The 18,332-nt window shown below is 41.2% G+C and overlaps 1 protein-coding gene across 2 annotated transcripts in view; it reads right to left on the bottom strand.

Annotated features, from left to right (window-relative positions):
* Positions 1–8,740: 8,740 nt before the first annotated feature.
* Positions 8,741–18,332, bottom strand: part of ptprea (protein tyrosine phosphatase receptor type Ea) — a 355,733-nt gene continuing 346,141 nt past the window's right edge. For both annotated transcript variants that reach the window (XM_085994684.1, XM_085994685.1), the window contains 2 exons: positions 17,417–17,552; positions 8,741–17,272 (listed from right to left, as the gene is read on the bottom strand). In XM_085994684.1, coding sequence (XP_085850810.1) covers positions 17,198–17,272; positions 17,417–17,552 — 211 coding nt within the window. In that variant the 3' untranslated portion in view covers positions 8,741–17,197. The remainder of the gene's footprint in view (positions 17,273–17,416; positions 17,553–18,332) is intronic.

Below are 18,332 nucleotides of genomic sequence, written 5' to 3'. Positions count from 1 at the left end.
TTCTGCAAGTTTATTAATGTCTTCCTGTATTTTGTCTCAGTCCTCCTTTTGTATTGACTACAGCCCCCAATTTGGGGTTGTCTGCAAATTTTGAAATTGTACTCCCGGTTCCTGAGTCCACGTCGTTTATGTAAATGGTGAACAGTTTTACTATTAAAGGCAAACTGTTATTGTTACTTTAATCCACTACTTTTCCATTCTTACCTAGAATTTTAAACAGAACAGGTTAATGACATTGCCCTGAAATAAATTAAATTGTATTTGATGGCCACAATGCTTTCAAAAACTATTCCTGGAACTTTCTGGGCACATGTTAGTTCTGTATTTGTTTGAATTATTCACAAAGAACATATTTGCAGGGAGCACAAATATTTCTTGCACTTTTGGAAAAGCGCTACAGCAACCTTCAAAAAAAACATTGCTTGTACTCCATTCCCCGTGATCCTTACACAGAATTAAGACGTTTAACCAGCAGTGTGAGCATTCTCATTAGTGGTCATGGTTTAGATTAAAGAAGCCAAAAATCCCCGGTGGTATTGCTCTATCATGATATTTTAAGGAGACAGCAGCTAGTTGAGCAATTGGGAGCTAGGGTCAAAAATGAAACGATGAATCAGACGAGAGATTTTGTATCAGTAGCATAATTGTACAGTATTGTTAAAATAAAGATTGTGGTTATGGAAGCACATCCATGCTTCTTTTTAACATCGTTGCAAGTAATTCAAGCAAAATATTCTGGCACTATTGCCAGAGAACAAATAACTTATGTTGTTTCGGATCCACCCATGATTACAAATAGCTCTACGATATTCAGCGTTCCTCGAACCACTGCTCACGCCGCCTCCTGAGATCTACGCTCAACACCATGTGCCTCCACGTGCATGCTCTGGCCATCTCTCTTCAGCAGCACCGTCACAATCTCTTTCAGTGTTGTCATGGTCCACAGTTCCATTTCAACCTTCGCCTCTTCTGCCGCTTTACCACATTTTTTTTTCTTCCTTTCAGTCGTCAAGGAACGCAAGTTTCAACAACTCTTAGATACCAACTTCTTCCCCTTCACTTTCCTCTGATCCCATCCCTCCTTCCAATCTCACCCCTTGCCGTGTTTTCACTATCCCCTTTGACCTTCCCCACTCTGACCCCGAACAATCAGTCCTCAGCAAAGGCCTCGGCTGCATTCCCTTACGCTCCTGCCTCAATGAATTTCGAGCTTGGCATGATGCTGAACTCTTCTTCTATTACCTTCGCCTCCGTGCCCACTTCTTTGGCCAGGAGTCTTCCCTCCGCACAGCGGACCTTTTCTCCTGGCTTCAGAATTCTTATTCCACCTGGACCCATCCCTCTGGCCTCTTATCTTCTCTAGATCTTTTCATTGGAAACTGCCGACGTGACATCAGCCATCTCAATTTCTCTACTCCCCTCACTCACTCTAACTTACCTCCGTCTAAACGTGCAGCACTCCATTCTCTCAGGTCCAATCCTAACATTCTCATTAAATTTGCTGACAAGGGCAGTGCTGTTGCAGAGGCTGAACGCCAACTCTCGGACACCTTCTCGTACCTCCCCCTGGACCACGACCCCACCATCAAACATCAAGCTATCATTTCTCAGACCATCACTGACCTCATCTCCTCTGGAGATCTTCACTCCATGGCCTCCAACCTCTAAGTCCCCCAACTCCACACAGCCCGCTTCTACCTCCTTCCCAAGATCCACAAACAGGACTGCCCTGGTAGACACACTGTTTCAGCCTGTTCTTGCCCCATGGAACTTATTTCTTCCTATCTCAACTCTATTTTTTCTCCCCTGTACAGTCTCTTCCGACCTACATCCATGACTCTTCCGATGCCCTTTGCCACTTATAATTTCCAGTTTCCTGGCCCTAACTTCTTTTTCACCATGGACATCCAGTCCCTCTACACTCCATCCCCCGCCAGAATGGCCTAAGGGACCTTCGCTTCTCCCTTGAATGGAGGCCCAACCAATTCCCATCCACCACCATCCTCCTCCACTTGGCTGAACTTGTTCTTACATTGAACTACTTCTCCTTACATTGAACTACTTCTCCTTTGACTCCATTTATTTCCTCCAAATAAAAGGTGTTGCTATGGGAACCCGTATGGGTCCTAGCTATGCCTGCCTTTTCATGGGATATATGGAACATTCTTTGTTGAGGTCCTACTCACATCCTTTGCCAGTACATTGATCCTGCTCTCACACCTGAACTGGAAAATTTCATCAACTTTGCTTCCAATTTCAACCTCTTCACATGGTCCATCTCTGACTCTTCCCTTCCCTTCCTTGACTTCTCTATCTCCATTTCTGGGGTAAGGCTATCAACTAATATCTACTATAAGGCCACTGACTCCCACAGCTATCTTGATTACATGTCCTCCCACTTTGCTTCCTTTAAGTATTCTATTTCATTCTCCCAGTTTCTCCATTGCATCTGTTCTGACGATACTACCATCTGCAGCAGTGCTTCCGAAATGTCTTCCTTTTTCCTCAACCGAGGATTTCCCTCCACCGTGGTTGACAGGGCCCTCGACCGAGTCCATCCCATTTTCTGCATTTCTGCCATCAGCCCTTCCCCTCCCTCCCAAAACTACGATAAAGGTTCCCCTTGTCCTCACCTTCCACCCCACCTGCCTCCACATACAACGGATCATCCTCTGCCATTTCCACCATCTCCAGCGCGATGCCACCACCAAACACATCTTCCCCTTGTAACATTTGCATATTGAATTATCATTGGCCTGCAGGCATCTGTAAGGAATACCTATTATATTCACATGTGATCACATGCTGAGTTGTCATTGGCCTGCAGGCATCTGTAAGGACTACTATTGTTTTGAAGACCCAGGCTAGGTGTCCTAATGCCAGGCTTTTCCCCACGGTGCTGATATGAGCAAGACCATCAGACCTAATGCTTAATAAAAGAGTTAAACTGTAATACTCCGTTGTCCTGCAAGTTATTATTTTTGTACAAAGTGTGCAAAACAAGACATGGTGTCAGAACAGGGATTGAAAATGGACATCGCTGGAGCTCCCTTGCCTTGAATCGATTGGGGATCTTTGAACTTACCTGTAGAATGGCGCAAGTTCAAGCAACACGTGGAGTTGATGTTCTCAGGTCTGTTGAAAAGCAAAGGGGAGGAAGAAAGATGCAGCTACCTACTCCTGTGGATCGGAGAAAAAGGGAGAGACATTTTTAACACATGGTCTCTCACCACGGATGAAGCAAAGGTACTGAAAAGTTATTTTGACCATTTTAAATCATATGTGATGCCCAAGACAAATACGATATTCGCTAGGTACAAGTTTCAGGAGAAAGTACAAGGAGCTAGTGAGTCATTTGAAAAGTTTGTGACTGAGTTAAAACTGCTGGTAAAAGACTGTGAATATGCAGATAAAGATGAGATGGTCAGAGACCGCATCATGTTTGGAATACATTCAGCTAAAGTGAGAGAGAAACTTTTGAATGTTGGGTCCGGGCTAATGCTGGACAAAGCTATGGACATAGCTAGATCGCATGAGATAGCCCAAGCACAGTTGAAAACCATAACCGGTGCCACGAGCAGCTCAAGTGAACAGACAGTGCATTCAGTTAATAGACACACCAAAGAACACCGCCCAGAGAGCGTGTTTCAGAACAGAAAGAAAAGAGAGTTCTAAAAATGAGCGACACAGACATAAAATGCTTCAAAAACTGTGGATATTGTGGAAACAAGATGCATGGGGAAAAGGAGCAATGCCCTGCCAAAGGAAGGCAATGTGCTAAATGTGGTAAACGGAACCACTTTGCTAAAGTTTTCAGGACTGTTTTTGGAAAAGCGGTACACACAGTGAGTGACAGCCAAATGCCAGACAGAGAGCCAAATGCAGAGGAACTGTTTATTGATTCTGTGTCACAGAAAAAACAGATTTCAGAGACTGAGCAAGCCTTTGCAGATATTGAGATAGGAAAACAGGGCAAAGAGCTTAAGTTTAAACTAGACACTGGAGCTCAGGTTAATGTAATTCCTCTGAGTGAGTATCACAGCTTGAAGGATGAGTGTGAGCTACAGCCCACCTCATGCAGACTGACCAGCTATGGGGGTGAGCAGCTCATTGTAAAAGGCACATGCGTGATGAAATGCAAGTACAAAGAAAGCGAAATGATGTTGGACTTTTACATTGTTGACACTCGAGCACCTCCAGTGCTAGGTCTAAAGGCATGTTTAGACATGGACCTCGTCAAGCTAGTGCTATCATTGACAGCACCAGTTGAGAAGCAGACAGTCATGGAGGAGTTTGCTGATGTTTTCAAAGGAATCGGACTATTCCCAGGTGAATGCACTATTCACCTTTACCCAGCAGCAACCCCGGTGGTTTGCCCACCGAGAAGGATACCCCTTGCTTTACATAGTCGCCTGAAGGAGGAGCTGCAGAGCATGGAGAATACAGAAATCATCATCCAGGAAACAGAACCGACAGAGTGGGTCAATGCGTTAGTAGTGGTTGAGAAACCACATACAGGCAAGCTCAGAGTCTGTTTCGACCCCAGAGATTTGAACAAGGCCCTCACTACCCTCTACCAACGCTAGATGACATCACACCCAAGCTAGTGGGAGCACGTTACTTCATTGTAATGGACACACGATCAGGATACTGGACTATCAAGCTCACGGAAGAGTCATCTAAGCTAACAACGTTCAACACACCATTTGGACGCTACCGATTTCTACGTTTACCATTTGGTCTTACCTCAGCTCAGGATGAATTCCAGCGGAAGTTCGACAAGACCTATGAAGGCCTCGACGGAGTAGTCGCAATCGTAGATGACATCCTCATCTATGGCAGGAATAGAGAGGAACATGACAGGAACCTCCGTGTGATGCTACAAAGATCACGGGAGAAAGGTCTTTGGCTCAACCCCGAGAAAAGCATAATCGGATCCACCGAGATCAGTTATTTCGGGCATCACCTCTCAACTGATGGCATTAAGCCGGATCCAGAGAAAATCTCTGCCATCAAGAAGATGGAGCCGCCGAAGAACCGCGCAGAGCTAGACACAGTACTAGGCATGGTTAACTACTTAGTCAAGTTTGCCCCAAGCCTCTCCGAAATCAACGCACCCATGAGTCAGTTGCTCAAACAATCCAATGAGCTCCTGTGGGACAAACAACATGACACAGCATTTCAGAAAATGAAAGACCTAATCACCAGAGAACCAGGACCAATGCTTGTCTACTTCGACCCCAACAAAGATTTCAGACTACAAGTGGACGCATCAAAGTACGGACTAGGTGCAGTATTACTGCAAGAAGGAAAGCCCATCGGCTACGCTTCCAGATCTCTCACAGACAGCGAAATCAACTATGCTCAAATCGAGAAAGAGCTATATGCAATTCTGTTTGGATGTAAGCGTTTCCACCAGTACGTCTATGGCCGACAAGTCATTGTGGAATCCGACCACAAGCCCCTCGAGTCAATCATGAGGAAACCACTAGCCGCAGCCCCGCCAAGGCTACAGAGAATGATCCTTCAGCTACAGTAGTACGACTTCACAATCATTCACCGTCCAGGCAAAGACATTCCTGTTGCAGACACGCTCTCCAGAAAGCCTCTTAGCTACCAGGACAGCAGCCTCAGTGAAGGCATGGATGTGCAGGTGCATATGGCGTACAGCAGCTTACCTGTGAGTGACTCAAAACTGAAGGAGATCCGAGCAGGAACAGAGAAAGATGCACAACTCACACTGCTGAGCAAAGTCATACATGAAGGATGGCCTGAGGAAAGGAGGAAATGCTCTCAGAGCATATCTGAATTCGGGAACCACAGAGACTAACTGTCACAAATCAACGGAATCGTCTTCAAAGGGGAGAAAATCATCATTCCTACCAGACTCAGAGAAGAGGTGTTGACAAAAATTCATGCTGGACATATGGGCATGGAAAAATGCAAACAAAGAGCACGTGACATTATGTTTAGGCCCGGAATGTGCAAACACATTGAGGACATTGTCGGAAAATGTTCCATTTGTCTAGAATGCCGCCCATCAAATGTCAAAGAGCCCATGATACCTCACCGTATCCCAGACAGGCCCTGGCAGGTCGCAGCAACGGATCTGTTCACATGGAACAACGAGGACTACATAGTGACTGTTGATTACTACAGCAGATTTTTTGAACTGGACAAGCTTCACAGCACCACATCTGCAGCTGTGATCCACAAGCTAAAGGCAGTCTTTGCCAGGCATGGCATGGTAGAGACTTTAGTCTCAGACAATGGTCCCCAATACAAATCAAAAGAGTTCGAGTCATTTGCCAAGGTATGGGATTTCACACGTCACATCAAGCCCACATTACCCTCAAAGTAATGGCCTTGCTGAAAAAACTGTCCAGATTGCAAAAACACTCATGGACAAAGCCAAAGCAGATAAAAGAGACCCCTACATCAGTCTCCTTGAGTACCGCAACACTCCGGTTGACAACTTCAAGTCACCAGCACAGCTGTTGATGAGCCGCAGACTTCGCTCAATCCTTCCAAGCACCAACCAGCAGCTGCAGCCAGAGGTCATCAGCTGCAAGCAAGTGCATGCAAAACGTGTACAGAGATAGCAACACCAAAAGGGATACTATGACAGGTCAGCTAGACTACTGCCGCCGCTGCACAATGGAGAATCCGTCAGAATCCAGGAGCATGACTACTGGAAGCCAGCAGTCGTCATTCAGCCAGCTGACACTGAGCGATCGTATCACATCCGCACCCCAGAAGGACAGGTGTACCGCCGCGATCGCAGGCACCTCCTGAACACCAAGGAACAACACCGTCATTCCGATGAGAGGATCAGCTCAACAGAGTGTGATGAACAGAGCAATACACAAAACACATCATACTTACCTGAACCTAAACCTGAACCTGAATTGTTGACCGATTCAGGAGCATGCTCAGTTTCATACCACACAAGGTCGGGACGAGAGGTCAAGCCTAGAGTTATCCTTGACTTGTGAACTGTCAAAGGGTGTAGGCGGATCGCTGCCCTAAAAAAACTGTACATCATTATTGAAACATTGAGATGTTTTCAGTGCTAGTTAAATGCTGAGTTTGCTTATATGTTTATGCTACCGAGAACATTATGTAGAAGGTTTAAAAGTAATGCATAACATTTTTCTTTTAAAAGAAAGGGGATGTAACATTTGCAAATTGAATTATCATTGGCACGCAGGCATCTGTAAGGAATACCTATTATATTCACGTGATCACATGCTGAGTTGTCATTTGCCTGCAGGCATCTGTAAGGACTACTATTGTTTTGAAGACCCAGGCTAGGGGTCCTAATGCCAGGCTTTTCCCCACGGTGCTGATATGAGTAAGACCATCAGACCTAATGCTTAATAAAAGAGTTAAACTGTTATACTCCGTTGTCCTGCAAGTTATTATTTTTGTACAAAGTGTGCAAAACAAGACACCCCTTCCCTCCCCTTTCAGCATTCCGAAGGGACCGTTCCCTCCACAACACTCTGGTCCACTCTTCAACACCAACACCCCCTCCCCTTCCCACGGCACCTTTCTGTGCAAGCGCAGGAGATGCAACACCTGCCCTTTCACCATCTCCCTTCCCACCGTCCAGGGCTCCAAACACTCCTTTCAGGTGACACAGTGATTTACTTGCATTTCTTTCAATCTAGTATACTGTATTCACTGCTCACGATGCAGTCTCCTCTACATTGGGGAGATCAAACGCAGATTGGGTGAGCGCTTTGCTGAACACTTACGTTCAGTCCGCAAGGGCGAGCCATTTTAATTCTCCATCCCATCCCACTCCGAACTCTCTGTCTTCAGCACTGTTCCAGTGAAGCTCAACGGAAGCTTGAGGAACAGCACCTCATCTTTCGATTAAGCACTTTACAACCTTCTGGACTTAATATCGAGTTCAACAATTTCAGATCATAACCATTGCTTCCATTTTTTCCAGACAGCAGGTGCTGGTAATGATTCTGTTGTTGCCATTTTCAGCTCCTCTAGACCTATCTTTTGTTTCTTTACTTGTCCCATTACCACCCCCTTTTGCCATGTACCATCATCCCTTTTGTCATTTAATCTCTTCTGCCTTCCACCCTATCACAGACCTTCTCTTTTGTTCGTTCCCCCCTCCCCCCACCCTTTCTCTGACTCTGTACTTGCTTAAAACCTGTTACATCTATAACATTTTCCAGTTCTGACAAAAGATCATTGACCTGAAACGTTAACTCTGCTTCTCTCTCCACAGATACTGCCAGCATTTTCTTTTTATATTTCAGATTACTAGCATCTGCAGTATTTTGCCTTTGTAACTTATTTTGTACTTTGTTTTATAATAACTCACTTTTATATTAGGGTGGGTAAAGGTATACACATTTTCGTAACAGAGGACAATAGCCTTATCTGTAGAACTTGAAAAGAGGTTCAAACTATACTCTTTATTGTATACCCATCTTAACATTTACTTGGATAACTGTCTGGCGATAGCATCGCATTATTGCAAGCTAATACTCTGGTCCAGAATCGTAGCAAAGAGTTTCATCTAACAAATACTGAGTAGCATCACATACATCACAATAGGTTTTTACATTGCCATTGGCTCGCTGCTTCTGATTCGTTGCCATGCTCACTGTGGCATATTCTAATCTGTTGGCCAGCAAATGTTGGCATATGTTCGTCTCTGGAGGAACTAGATCAATATGATAAAACATAAACACACGCACACACATAAGGGTAACTTATTAAGATTCTTGTTTGCCATTTATTAATGGATTCGAACTGCAAAAATATCATTTAGCAAAACTGGATAAATAACATTAAGATGGCAGTTGGCCACCATGAACAAAACATGAGCATGCTAGCTTGTAAAATGGCATAAATTGCAACTTAACACAGATTTTGCAATACATTAATAACTGTCTTGTAATACATAATCATATTTCAACAAAAAGAAACACTTAAAACAGTATTCATGGATCATTTTAGGGATGGCATAATATTGGGGCTAATATATTGTGATCTGGAAAATGACAATTAATCTTCCCCTATTTGATTATATTTCTTATAATCTTGATAACATATATCAAACAAATACTTTTGATAACCAGAACAAAGCCTTTTTACAAAGATGAATAGATTTCCAAGAGCAAATAACCAGAGTAATGCTATTCCAAAATATCATCTGTACATGAACACTTTTTAAAATGATTATTGTTGTACCATCAAAAAATATGGAATCCCTATACAATACATTTTGCAAATTAAAGATACAGGATCTGTTTTTGCATACATATGTTTTAATTTCAGGCTAATTTCACATATTCAAAATCAAAACAGTGATCTTTATGTATTCTGCGCAGTTTTGAAGCACAACAGTCAGTAGATTAGTGCAATGAGAAAGGTCTCAAGACCAAATACCTAATTACATAACTTCAAACAGAAATACACAGAATCTCTTTTTTTTATTTGAAAGAAGTACAATATAGACTTATAAAAGGCCAAACGAAAGGAATTCTGTAATTTAAGTACCAGCATTTTTCCCTTTCGTTCACACTTGGTCTAATCAGACCAAATGTTTATAATTGTAACCTGATATACATTATTGTGGAAAGACACAAAAGTTTTGTCTAGTTCTGCCTGTTTTGGAATTTCCAAAGCAATACAAAATATGGTGAAAAAAACACTGCAATAAACACTTTCATCCACTACATATTTACATTTGTTAAAACAGTGCAATACTCCTGATATCATGTCATATTCTTTCATAAAACCCAATTTAAATTAATGGGCAGAGTTGCTCCACTGGAGCTTACTCTGGGTACTTGGACTGAGATAGATTACAGTAGGACAGCTCTGAGGACAGATAACGGGCTGTCCTATCCTGCAGCTTTAGTAACGGGTGCCAATCAACAATGCCAACAATGCTACTTCATCATACTGATATAATACTCTAAAGCTGGACATCAGACTTACATTCTAATTTTGATAAACCCAACATCTATTTGGAAGATTAGATGTTCCAAACTCTGCTAAAGCTTGCTGTATTCCGAAAGCCTGTCTGGACTCCAGAATTGCCCGAGACAAACCTCAGAACTTGGTTAATAGCTTGAAATGCTTTGGAGGCCTCGCCATAAAAAAAAGACACACGGACTCCTGTACTGAATTATTTGCATCCAAAAAATGTCGTCACCTTCTCCAACTGCTCCTGCCCTCCTGAAGTCAACTCCCATATTTATTTTGGCCACTGTGCAGGGAACTGTCTGAGGGGATTGACCATTTTTAAGAGGGGGAAAAACACAGAAGAGGTGTTTAAAAATAATTAGAATACTGTGCTTGATCAGGTAATATGTATGTATTTTTCCAAATTTTTTCAGCTGGTCAGTATATAATAGTCAGTGCAATAGGAAAAAAACCTTCTGCGCAGGGGTGCGATGACTATTGGAGGATGGGAAGTCAGGGCAGGAGGTGGCCATATTTCCCATACTTGCTGACTTTCCTACATTGCCTTTGGGCTAAAAGGAGTAGATTTCCAAGTCTGAATGAACCTGGATATTGAACTGTGCTGATCACTCTGATTACCACATTACTAATCCCCATATTTTCATCTGTGCATTTATGTTAACAAATTTGTAAACACATTTACAAACAACACACTTGCTAATTTGCACAGAGCAAAATATTGGGGTAAATACAGTGTTATCGGCATTGTCACTTGGGAATTTCACAAGCTACAAATGGGTGTCACCCGCTGCAAACAAAACACTACTAGATTCAGTTTGCAATAGAAGTTGATGCAGAAATGGGGCAGATGAGGAGCTGTATCTTTCAAATAGCTTTAGTCACTCAGTGACTGATCTAGATGAAATGATCAGAAGTTTTCTCTCATCACTATTTGGCCTTTTATAAGTACTGTCTTATGCACCTTAATGTAAAGCAAAGAAAACTCATCTGAAAAGTATTAAAAAATTGAAAAATACATTAGCACTTTATAAACACAATGAGCACAATAAAGCATTCCACATTAAATCTATATTTGTTATTATCATTGATTTAACTGTATACATCCTACATACAAATTATTCAGTTGCATATTGCACAGAAAGCAGTTCACTGGGTAGACTAACAGTAATAAATGGCAGTATACACATAGTGTGCTTTCAGATTTACAAGCTTGTTTGCCTGTAGCTTCTCTTAAAGGTTGGGTGTAACAGTACCCACAGTTTATTAAAAATATGGCAATGCATTTACTTTTCATTGTTAAATCACATTCATGCTTAATTAATTCATGCATGCTTCCCTAAGCAACTGTGGCACAGCGGAAGTAGATATTATAAAATGCACAAAGTCATTCTCAGGCATGCCAAGTAAAAACAAGAGTTTAAATAAATAACCTAGGCATATTTTCAAGTGGCCAATTTAGTTGAAAAGGAAGAACAAGGTATAGCTATAGCTGTGTGTGCATGATTTTCATGCTTTATGCTTGATAACAGAAAAGGGGAATATCAAAGGGTGAGAATGTCCAACCCATTATAAGAGACAGCTCACTATATAATGATCTGCAAGAGAAAACCTAATTGATACACTAAGGTATCAAAACCATACAAACTAAAAGTAACAGAAGAAAGAATTGTGTTTGCTTTTAATATTAATCACATACCTAATATGAAATATTGATTCTCTCTATCCTCTTGAAAACATTTTTAAAAATAGATTGTTTTTCACTCAGATGTGCTTATTTACATATAAAGAAATTTGGTGGTGTGGCTTTTCAATTCCCTCAGTATAGTAATTTGCAGATCATAATTAAAAAAGTCACACGTATTATGGATGAAGGTTATAGATTGCAAATTAATTTTGTAGGCTAGTATTTCTTTTTTAAATAGAATGCATCCAACACAGTACAAATTTACATTATCTCAAAGTATTTTAAAACTAGAGTGATAGAAACCTATAAGGAAAAGTACATTTGATAATGGATCTTCAGCAGGACCCCATGTTAAGCTAATCTTGTGACTAAATAGATTCTCATCTAAATACATTGGCCATTCTGGCTGAACAGCCGCAAACTTTGCTGGATCCCGGACTTACACTAGTTTTCAATCTGCTTGCCCCTTACAAGGCCACACATCACTGAAGTTAGACGGGCTATTTTTCAGTCATCCCTGGAGGCTGCCTAAAACAGGTGCTAGGTCTCTTATATTTGTAAATGAGGGCTATATTAGGCCCCCTCACCAAAATTGTTCTGCAATAAGTGGGGCGAGTATCAGGCCTGCCCCACACAGGATTCTTCAATGGCCGCTGCGGCCTAAGCAGCAGCTGGCAACAAAAGGTGAGTTTGAAAAATGTTCCAATGGAGCAGGAGTGCTCCTCCTGGCTCCACGCCCCTCTTGAGAGCTGCTGCCAGCATGCGATCAGCCCCCCTCTCATTCTCCTTCCAACCCCTCCCTCCCCGGCACACACAGCCCCCACCACCGGGCACTTACCTGAAGGCTTACTGCCGGCATGGCAGGCAGCCTGAAATTCAAACCAGCAGATGGCGAACTGCCTGTGGAGGCGTGACAGGTGCCAGCAGCACCCCCACATTATTTGGATGAGGCCCAAATTCGGGCTGGCCTTGGGCCTCCTGGTTTGGGCACGCATTGCGGTGCATTGCTGCCTTCACGGCCGAAACTGGGCACTAAAACATTGACACCCTGGGTGCCTGAAATGGAATGAATTCCACCCCCCGCACCCCGCCTGAACTAACATCCCTCACCTTGACGAACAAGAAAGAAAACAAGGTACTATGATGTTTTACCTCACTATATAATAAGGACATTAAGGAAAGAGTAATTATTGTAAGAATTACATTTTGATTACTGACTTGGCGATTTCCTTATTTTGGGGCAAAGAAGAAGGGGAAAGGAAGGAAGATGAGTCAACCCAAGTGGCTTTAGCAAACCACCTCTCAGAGAGAGTTGGTGGGCAGTGATGGGAAGAGCTAAGCAGAATAAGAACAAAGTTCCAAGTAAAATTAAAGCAATCACTGAAGAAACTAAATCAGTAGCAATGGAGCATGGTGTACATGGTGTACTACAGATACAATTGGAATTTGCAAGTCAGTAAAATTTAATGAATAGTATGTTCCTTTTGAATACTTAAAAGTGATATTCAGCCATTTCTGCAACTCCACAGTTTATGAAGAACCACATCTGCAGATGATAGTGTGTGAAGAACAATTTCTGAACAAATTCACAAGTTTTTTGAATAGACCCATGAACTGGATGTGTTTCTATGGTCCTGTAATACATCAGATGAACTGAACATTCTGTAGGATCTTAAATATGCCCAACAAAAGTTATAAAGTTATCAGTAGCTTTTTAATTCATTCAAAAAATCTGAAAATTGTATTTTAATGATAGATTTACAATTAGATAATAAAAAGATTTTTTCCAACGTCTATGACCAATTTGAAAATCAAGGATACTGAAAGATTTGCTTAATTTTTATTCAACAAACTTTTCAATTATTTAAATGTAATCTACTAGGCCTCCAAAATATAGTTGTAGAAACTATTTTTTTTATCAGTTCCTGTGTACTATTGGGAAATGCTGTGGCTATATTTGTAGATGATTCCAAGTGCAAACAGCCTGAAGCTTGAACTTTTGATAAATTTCATGCATAGGTTTCATGTTAACAAACTAAGAGAATTGGAGATGAGCATTTGGAGAAACATGAGCTAATCAGAGCCAAGCAGCACAGATTTCGTAAAGGCAGGTCATGCTTGACAAACCTTATAGATTGCTTTAAATAAATAAGAGAGGATAGGTAAACTAAATGCAGTGGATGTAGTTTATATGGATTTTCAAAAAGTATTTGATAAGATTTCACATAGCAAACTTATGACAAAGATAATGACACACAGAATTAAGGGGAAATGTGACCACATAGATAGTGATGGTTGGCGAGCAGAAAGCAGAGTAGGAGTAACAAATAGCTTCTTCAACTGAAAAGATGTGGTGAGTGGTGTAATGGAGCCATTGTTATTTACAATACACAAATATTATGGACAGTAATTGAGGGAACAATATTGAAATTTGCAAATAACACTAAATTATGTGTGGCAAATTGTGACAAGGATTGTGAAAGATTACAGGAGGACAGACGTTTGCAGAATGGGCAGATAGGTGGCAGATTCAGTTCAATGTAGAAAAATATGAAGTAATAAATTGTGGAAGTAAGGATAGGGAAAGGAAATACACCTTAAATGGTAAGATTTTAAATGAAGTATGTAAGCAGAAAGACCTTGGCGTGCAGATACACATGTCATTAAAGGTATCAGAGCAAGTAGGCAAGGCCATAAAAAAGGCAAATATAATCCTTGGTTTTGCAACTAGAGGCACAGAATACAGAAGCAAAGAGGTAATGTTTAACATGTACAAGACTTTGGGATGCAGTTTAACCTGAAGTGGGTTTTGAGTGGGCAGGGCAAGCGTGACACATACCCACTGGCATAAATTTCAGGCCAAGGGTATTTTAACTCTCAGGTTTATCTATACGTCACGGGTCAGTTGCCTGCCTGAAAAGGCTGGAAAGCAGCAGCTAGCTGGAGTGGGGGAGAGGATGTGCTGGCGGCCTAGAGGCCATCTGATGGCAATACAGGAAGGCTCACCAGCACACACGTCATTTACGACGGAGGCGGGTGTTTGGCAGGGTCCCGCGGGTGAGCTTGGGAAAGCAAGGACCCAGACTTTCATCATGGGATCAGAGGAGTACTCCTCTTGGAAGGTCTCCGCTGCCTTCAGACCAGGCAGTTAAAATGCCACTGGGGTCTCTTGTCATCATAGGACCCCGATTTGCATTTATGCACGAAGCTCCTGCCCGTGTCTGGTGGGCACCTCATCTGCCATCAAAACCAATGGTGTTAAAATAGGATATCGGCAGAAATGGAGCAGGAAGCAGAATCGCTCTATTTTCACTGCTCCACCACTCCTTTCCTACCGAGCAAAGAGAGTTCAAATCCCCCCTTTAACTAGGCTGCAGTTGGAGTATTGTGTTGAGCTTTGGAAACCCCATTACAGGAAGGATAGAAAAGCAACGGATAGGGTAGATTCACCAGGATGTTATAGACTTGAGAAATTAGGGCTTTTCCTTTGCTAGAGCCGAAAAGGTTAAAAAAATAACCTGATGGCCATCTTCAAGATCATGAATAGTTATAAGATAGATAATGATTGTTTACAGTGGTTGATAACAAGATCATCTAAATTTAAGATAATCACAAAGATAAAAAGGAACTTAGAGACAAATTAGGAAAACAAAATGGATATTAGAAAAATAATTACACAGATGGTGCGGAATTTTCTGCCACAAACTGTTGCTGAAGCAGAGTGCATAAGTTCTTTTAGAAGGGAATTAGAAAGCTGTTTGAAAAAGAGGAATATTAAAGGGTATAGAGAGGGAGCATGAGAGTGGATTTAGGCTTGGTAGCTCCTGTGAAGAAACATCAGCATGGACCAAATGGCCCGTTTCTGTACTGTAACGTTCTATGATGGCAACAAGAGATCCAGTAGCATTCTGAATCATTTGGTGATAAACGGCACCAGTGAAAAACAACTTCACTTTTTCCTCTCAATTTTCAAAAGACTTGCTTGGTTCCTGTAGTTCATCATTTTCTCCACATCTCTGGCAGTCCAACAAAAAGCAGAACTAATTTAATTTCAATTTTATCTTCATCTTATTTCCTGAGTTTATTTGCACAGGACCTAAATGGAATCCAGTAGTGTCCATATCGGATATTGTTTGGCTTGATTCAAAATAATTGGCAATTGCGCTTCTTTAAATTGGCATCTCTCATTGACTGTAAATATATCAAATTATTCTTTCACTCCTTCCTAACACTGAAAATGATTGTGACTGTTCAATGAAGTCCCATTTAATACTGAAACTGCTCATAATAGATATTTGGTTTATTAGAGATAAAAAACTTCTGAAGAACTGTCACACCCAGTGTTAATCGTCCTCTTTCAGATGCTCATCAACCTGCTGCGTTTTTAACATTTTCTATTGGGAAGGATTATCATTCTATAAGTGCAAGTATGGAACTGTGGATAAAATGGGCATATTTTAACAAAACAAAAGTTACAGCAATACCATTTTAATGAATTTACAAAGTTTATGGGTTATAGAGAGTTTTATACTTATTTAAAACATGCCCTCAATTTTGTGTGTAGTAGTGGTGTGACAATGATCCATAACGACCAGGGGATGGATTTTGAATTTTGGGAGGCTGATCGGTGGAGGGTGGCAATCGGCCGCCTGTCGCAGTGGCATAGAGACAGCCATGAGTTTGAGGCCCCGGCCTCATTTACGTCAGACTGGCGAGATGCGGGAAGCCAAACAGGTGTCCTGATGCAGCTCGCCAGATTAAGCCTGGCCAATTTTGGGCTGTCCCAGCCGACAGCAAGGGGGTGAAGGAGTCATGATTGTAAGGGGGCGGGGGCGGGTTATTTCTGTGGGGCGCGAAGGAGCAGGAGTAATTTTAAAAATAAATATATAAAAAGAGTAACTTCTGGACAACAGTGCATTGTCATTAAACATGTTTAAGAACAGACTTGTTAGGTAAGCCAAAACAATGTCAAAATGCATGATATGCAACTAACATTTAACACTGTAAACTTTTCATATAAAAATATATCTATTATATATGCATCACACCCAACCTTTTGAAAATAATGCAAACTCCAATGCACAGTATAAATTCACATTATGTAACACTTTGAGGGGGTCAAACATTGATGGTATTCTCACAAAGCAAATAAAGGTTTTTTTCAGTAGATCGGATTCAAACTTCTGTACATTCAAGATTCAAAATAAAATGTAATTGATAATGACATATAAAAGATTTCTGTTTAAATAATGCTCTATTAGGAGTGTGAGAGAGACAGTAAATGTACTCCGTTTAGTCATTGTTAAAAATATCAAATGACTCCTAACAGAAGCATGACTCCCCAATTACTGTAACCTAAATACTTCAAAAGCACAGTTACACGACAATAAAGGAAAGACCTTCAACTTATTAGTAATATTCTTCTAGACAACAAGTGCATAGCAAAATACAAAATAAATTCTTGATAATTTAATGTACAAAAGATGCTTTACTGGCCTGTCAGCTAACAATTTAAAAGGTAAAAAAAAATCTGTAAGGCAAACATATTTATTTGAAGTTGGCATAGTCGGAGTGTATGTCTAGAAAATCTTGTACCACCTTGTAGCAGAAATCGTACTGCTCCTGCAATGAAAAAAGAAAAACACTTTCTTAAAGAAATTAAAAATATAGTTGATGATTTACAATATTTTTTTTTAAATGATCAGCATTATGTTTTGCTTCAAGTTCATTTATGCTTTAGGAAATCCAAATCAGAAAATGTCATACCAATGTCTGCACCATATGTGGCCGTTGCATTCGTAAGCTCTTAACAGTCTGGAAAACATCTAGAAGGCCTTCAGCTTTCACTCGCTCCAGGATGTTACTCAATGCAATAAATGTACCTGTCCTGCCAGCACCGGCACTGCAAAATAAATAGATTCAAGTCTCATTTAAATAGTAAACCACCTTGATTGGATTCTACATCGTTCTTGTCAACTTTTCTTAATCTTGTTCTTAATAATCTAATGAATATAATGCACATTCTAGTTTGCTGTATAATGCTGGAAGATTAATGTTAAAAGCAGCACGAATTAAACTTCCACAGCTTCAAAACTCAGAGAGCAACTGGAAAACTCCACAAGTGACCTTTGGTGGAAAAACAGTGGTTTTTAAATTTTTCCCCTCATGGTTTTTCAGATCTCAATGAGTGTGTGGGGAGGGGGGAGGGGAGAAGGCACCTTTAATAGTCTGAAAATAATGTTATGGCAAACTAGCACGTGTCTGAAATTGCTTTCTCCACTACTTTCATGGAGCTGTCAGCATTATATAATTCAAAATAAAGGAGGAATTTGAAACCACCCCACCCAGTGGGAGCCTCATACATTTATGCAAATTGGGGTCCCAAAATGGGGCCCAGATGGAATTTTAACTATGGCCTGAGCAGGGAAGTTGCCATAGTTTGCCCACTAGATGAAGGCAGGTCAGTAGCTGTCGGGAAGATGAAGGGGCCCTCCAAGCTAATTGGGTGGGAATCTTTCCTTTGTGGGGCCAGGAGGAGCAGGAGTCGTGGCCTCGCTTCCCCTCCCTACAGCAAAAGAAAATGCAAATTACGAGTTAGTTTTTTTGACAGATTACAGAATTTGTGCCTTATATCTTTGTGATAAACATCATTGGATTTGATGTTATATAGTTTGACTTGAAT

Source organism: Somniosus microcephalus, chromosome 8 (assembly GCF_052327205.1).
Source record: "Somniosus microcephalus isolate GS21.2 chromosome 8, FLI_Smic_1.0, whole genome shotgun sequence".
Classification (NCBI taxonomy): Eukaryota; Metazoa; Chordata; class Chondrichthyes; order Squaliformes; family Somniosidae; genus Somniosus; species Somniosus microcephalus.
Note: the sequence above shows the minus strand (reverse complement) of the source record. Positions and strands in the feature narration are given on the sequence as shown.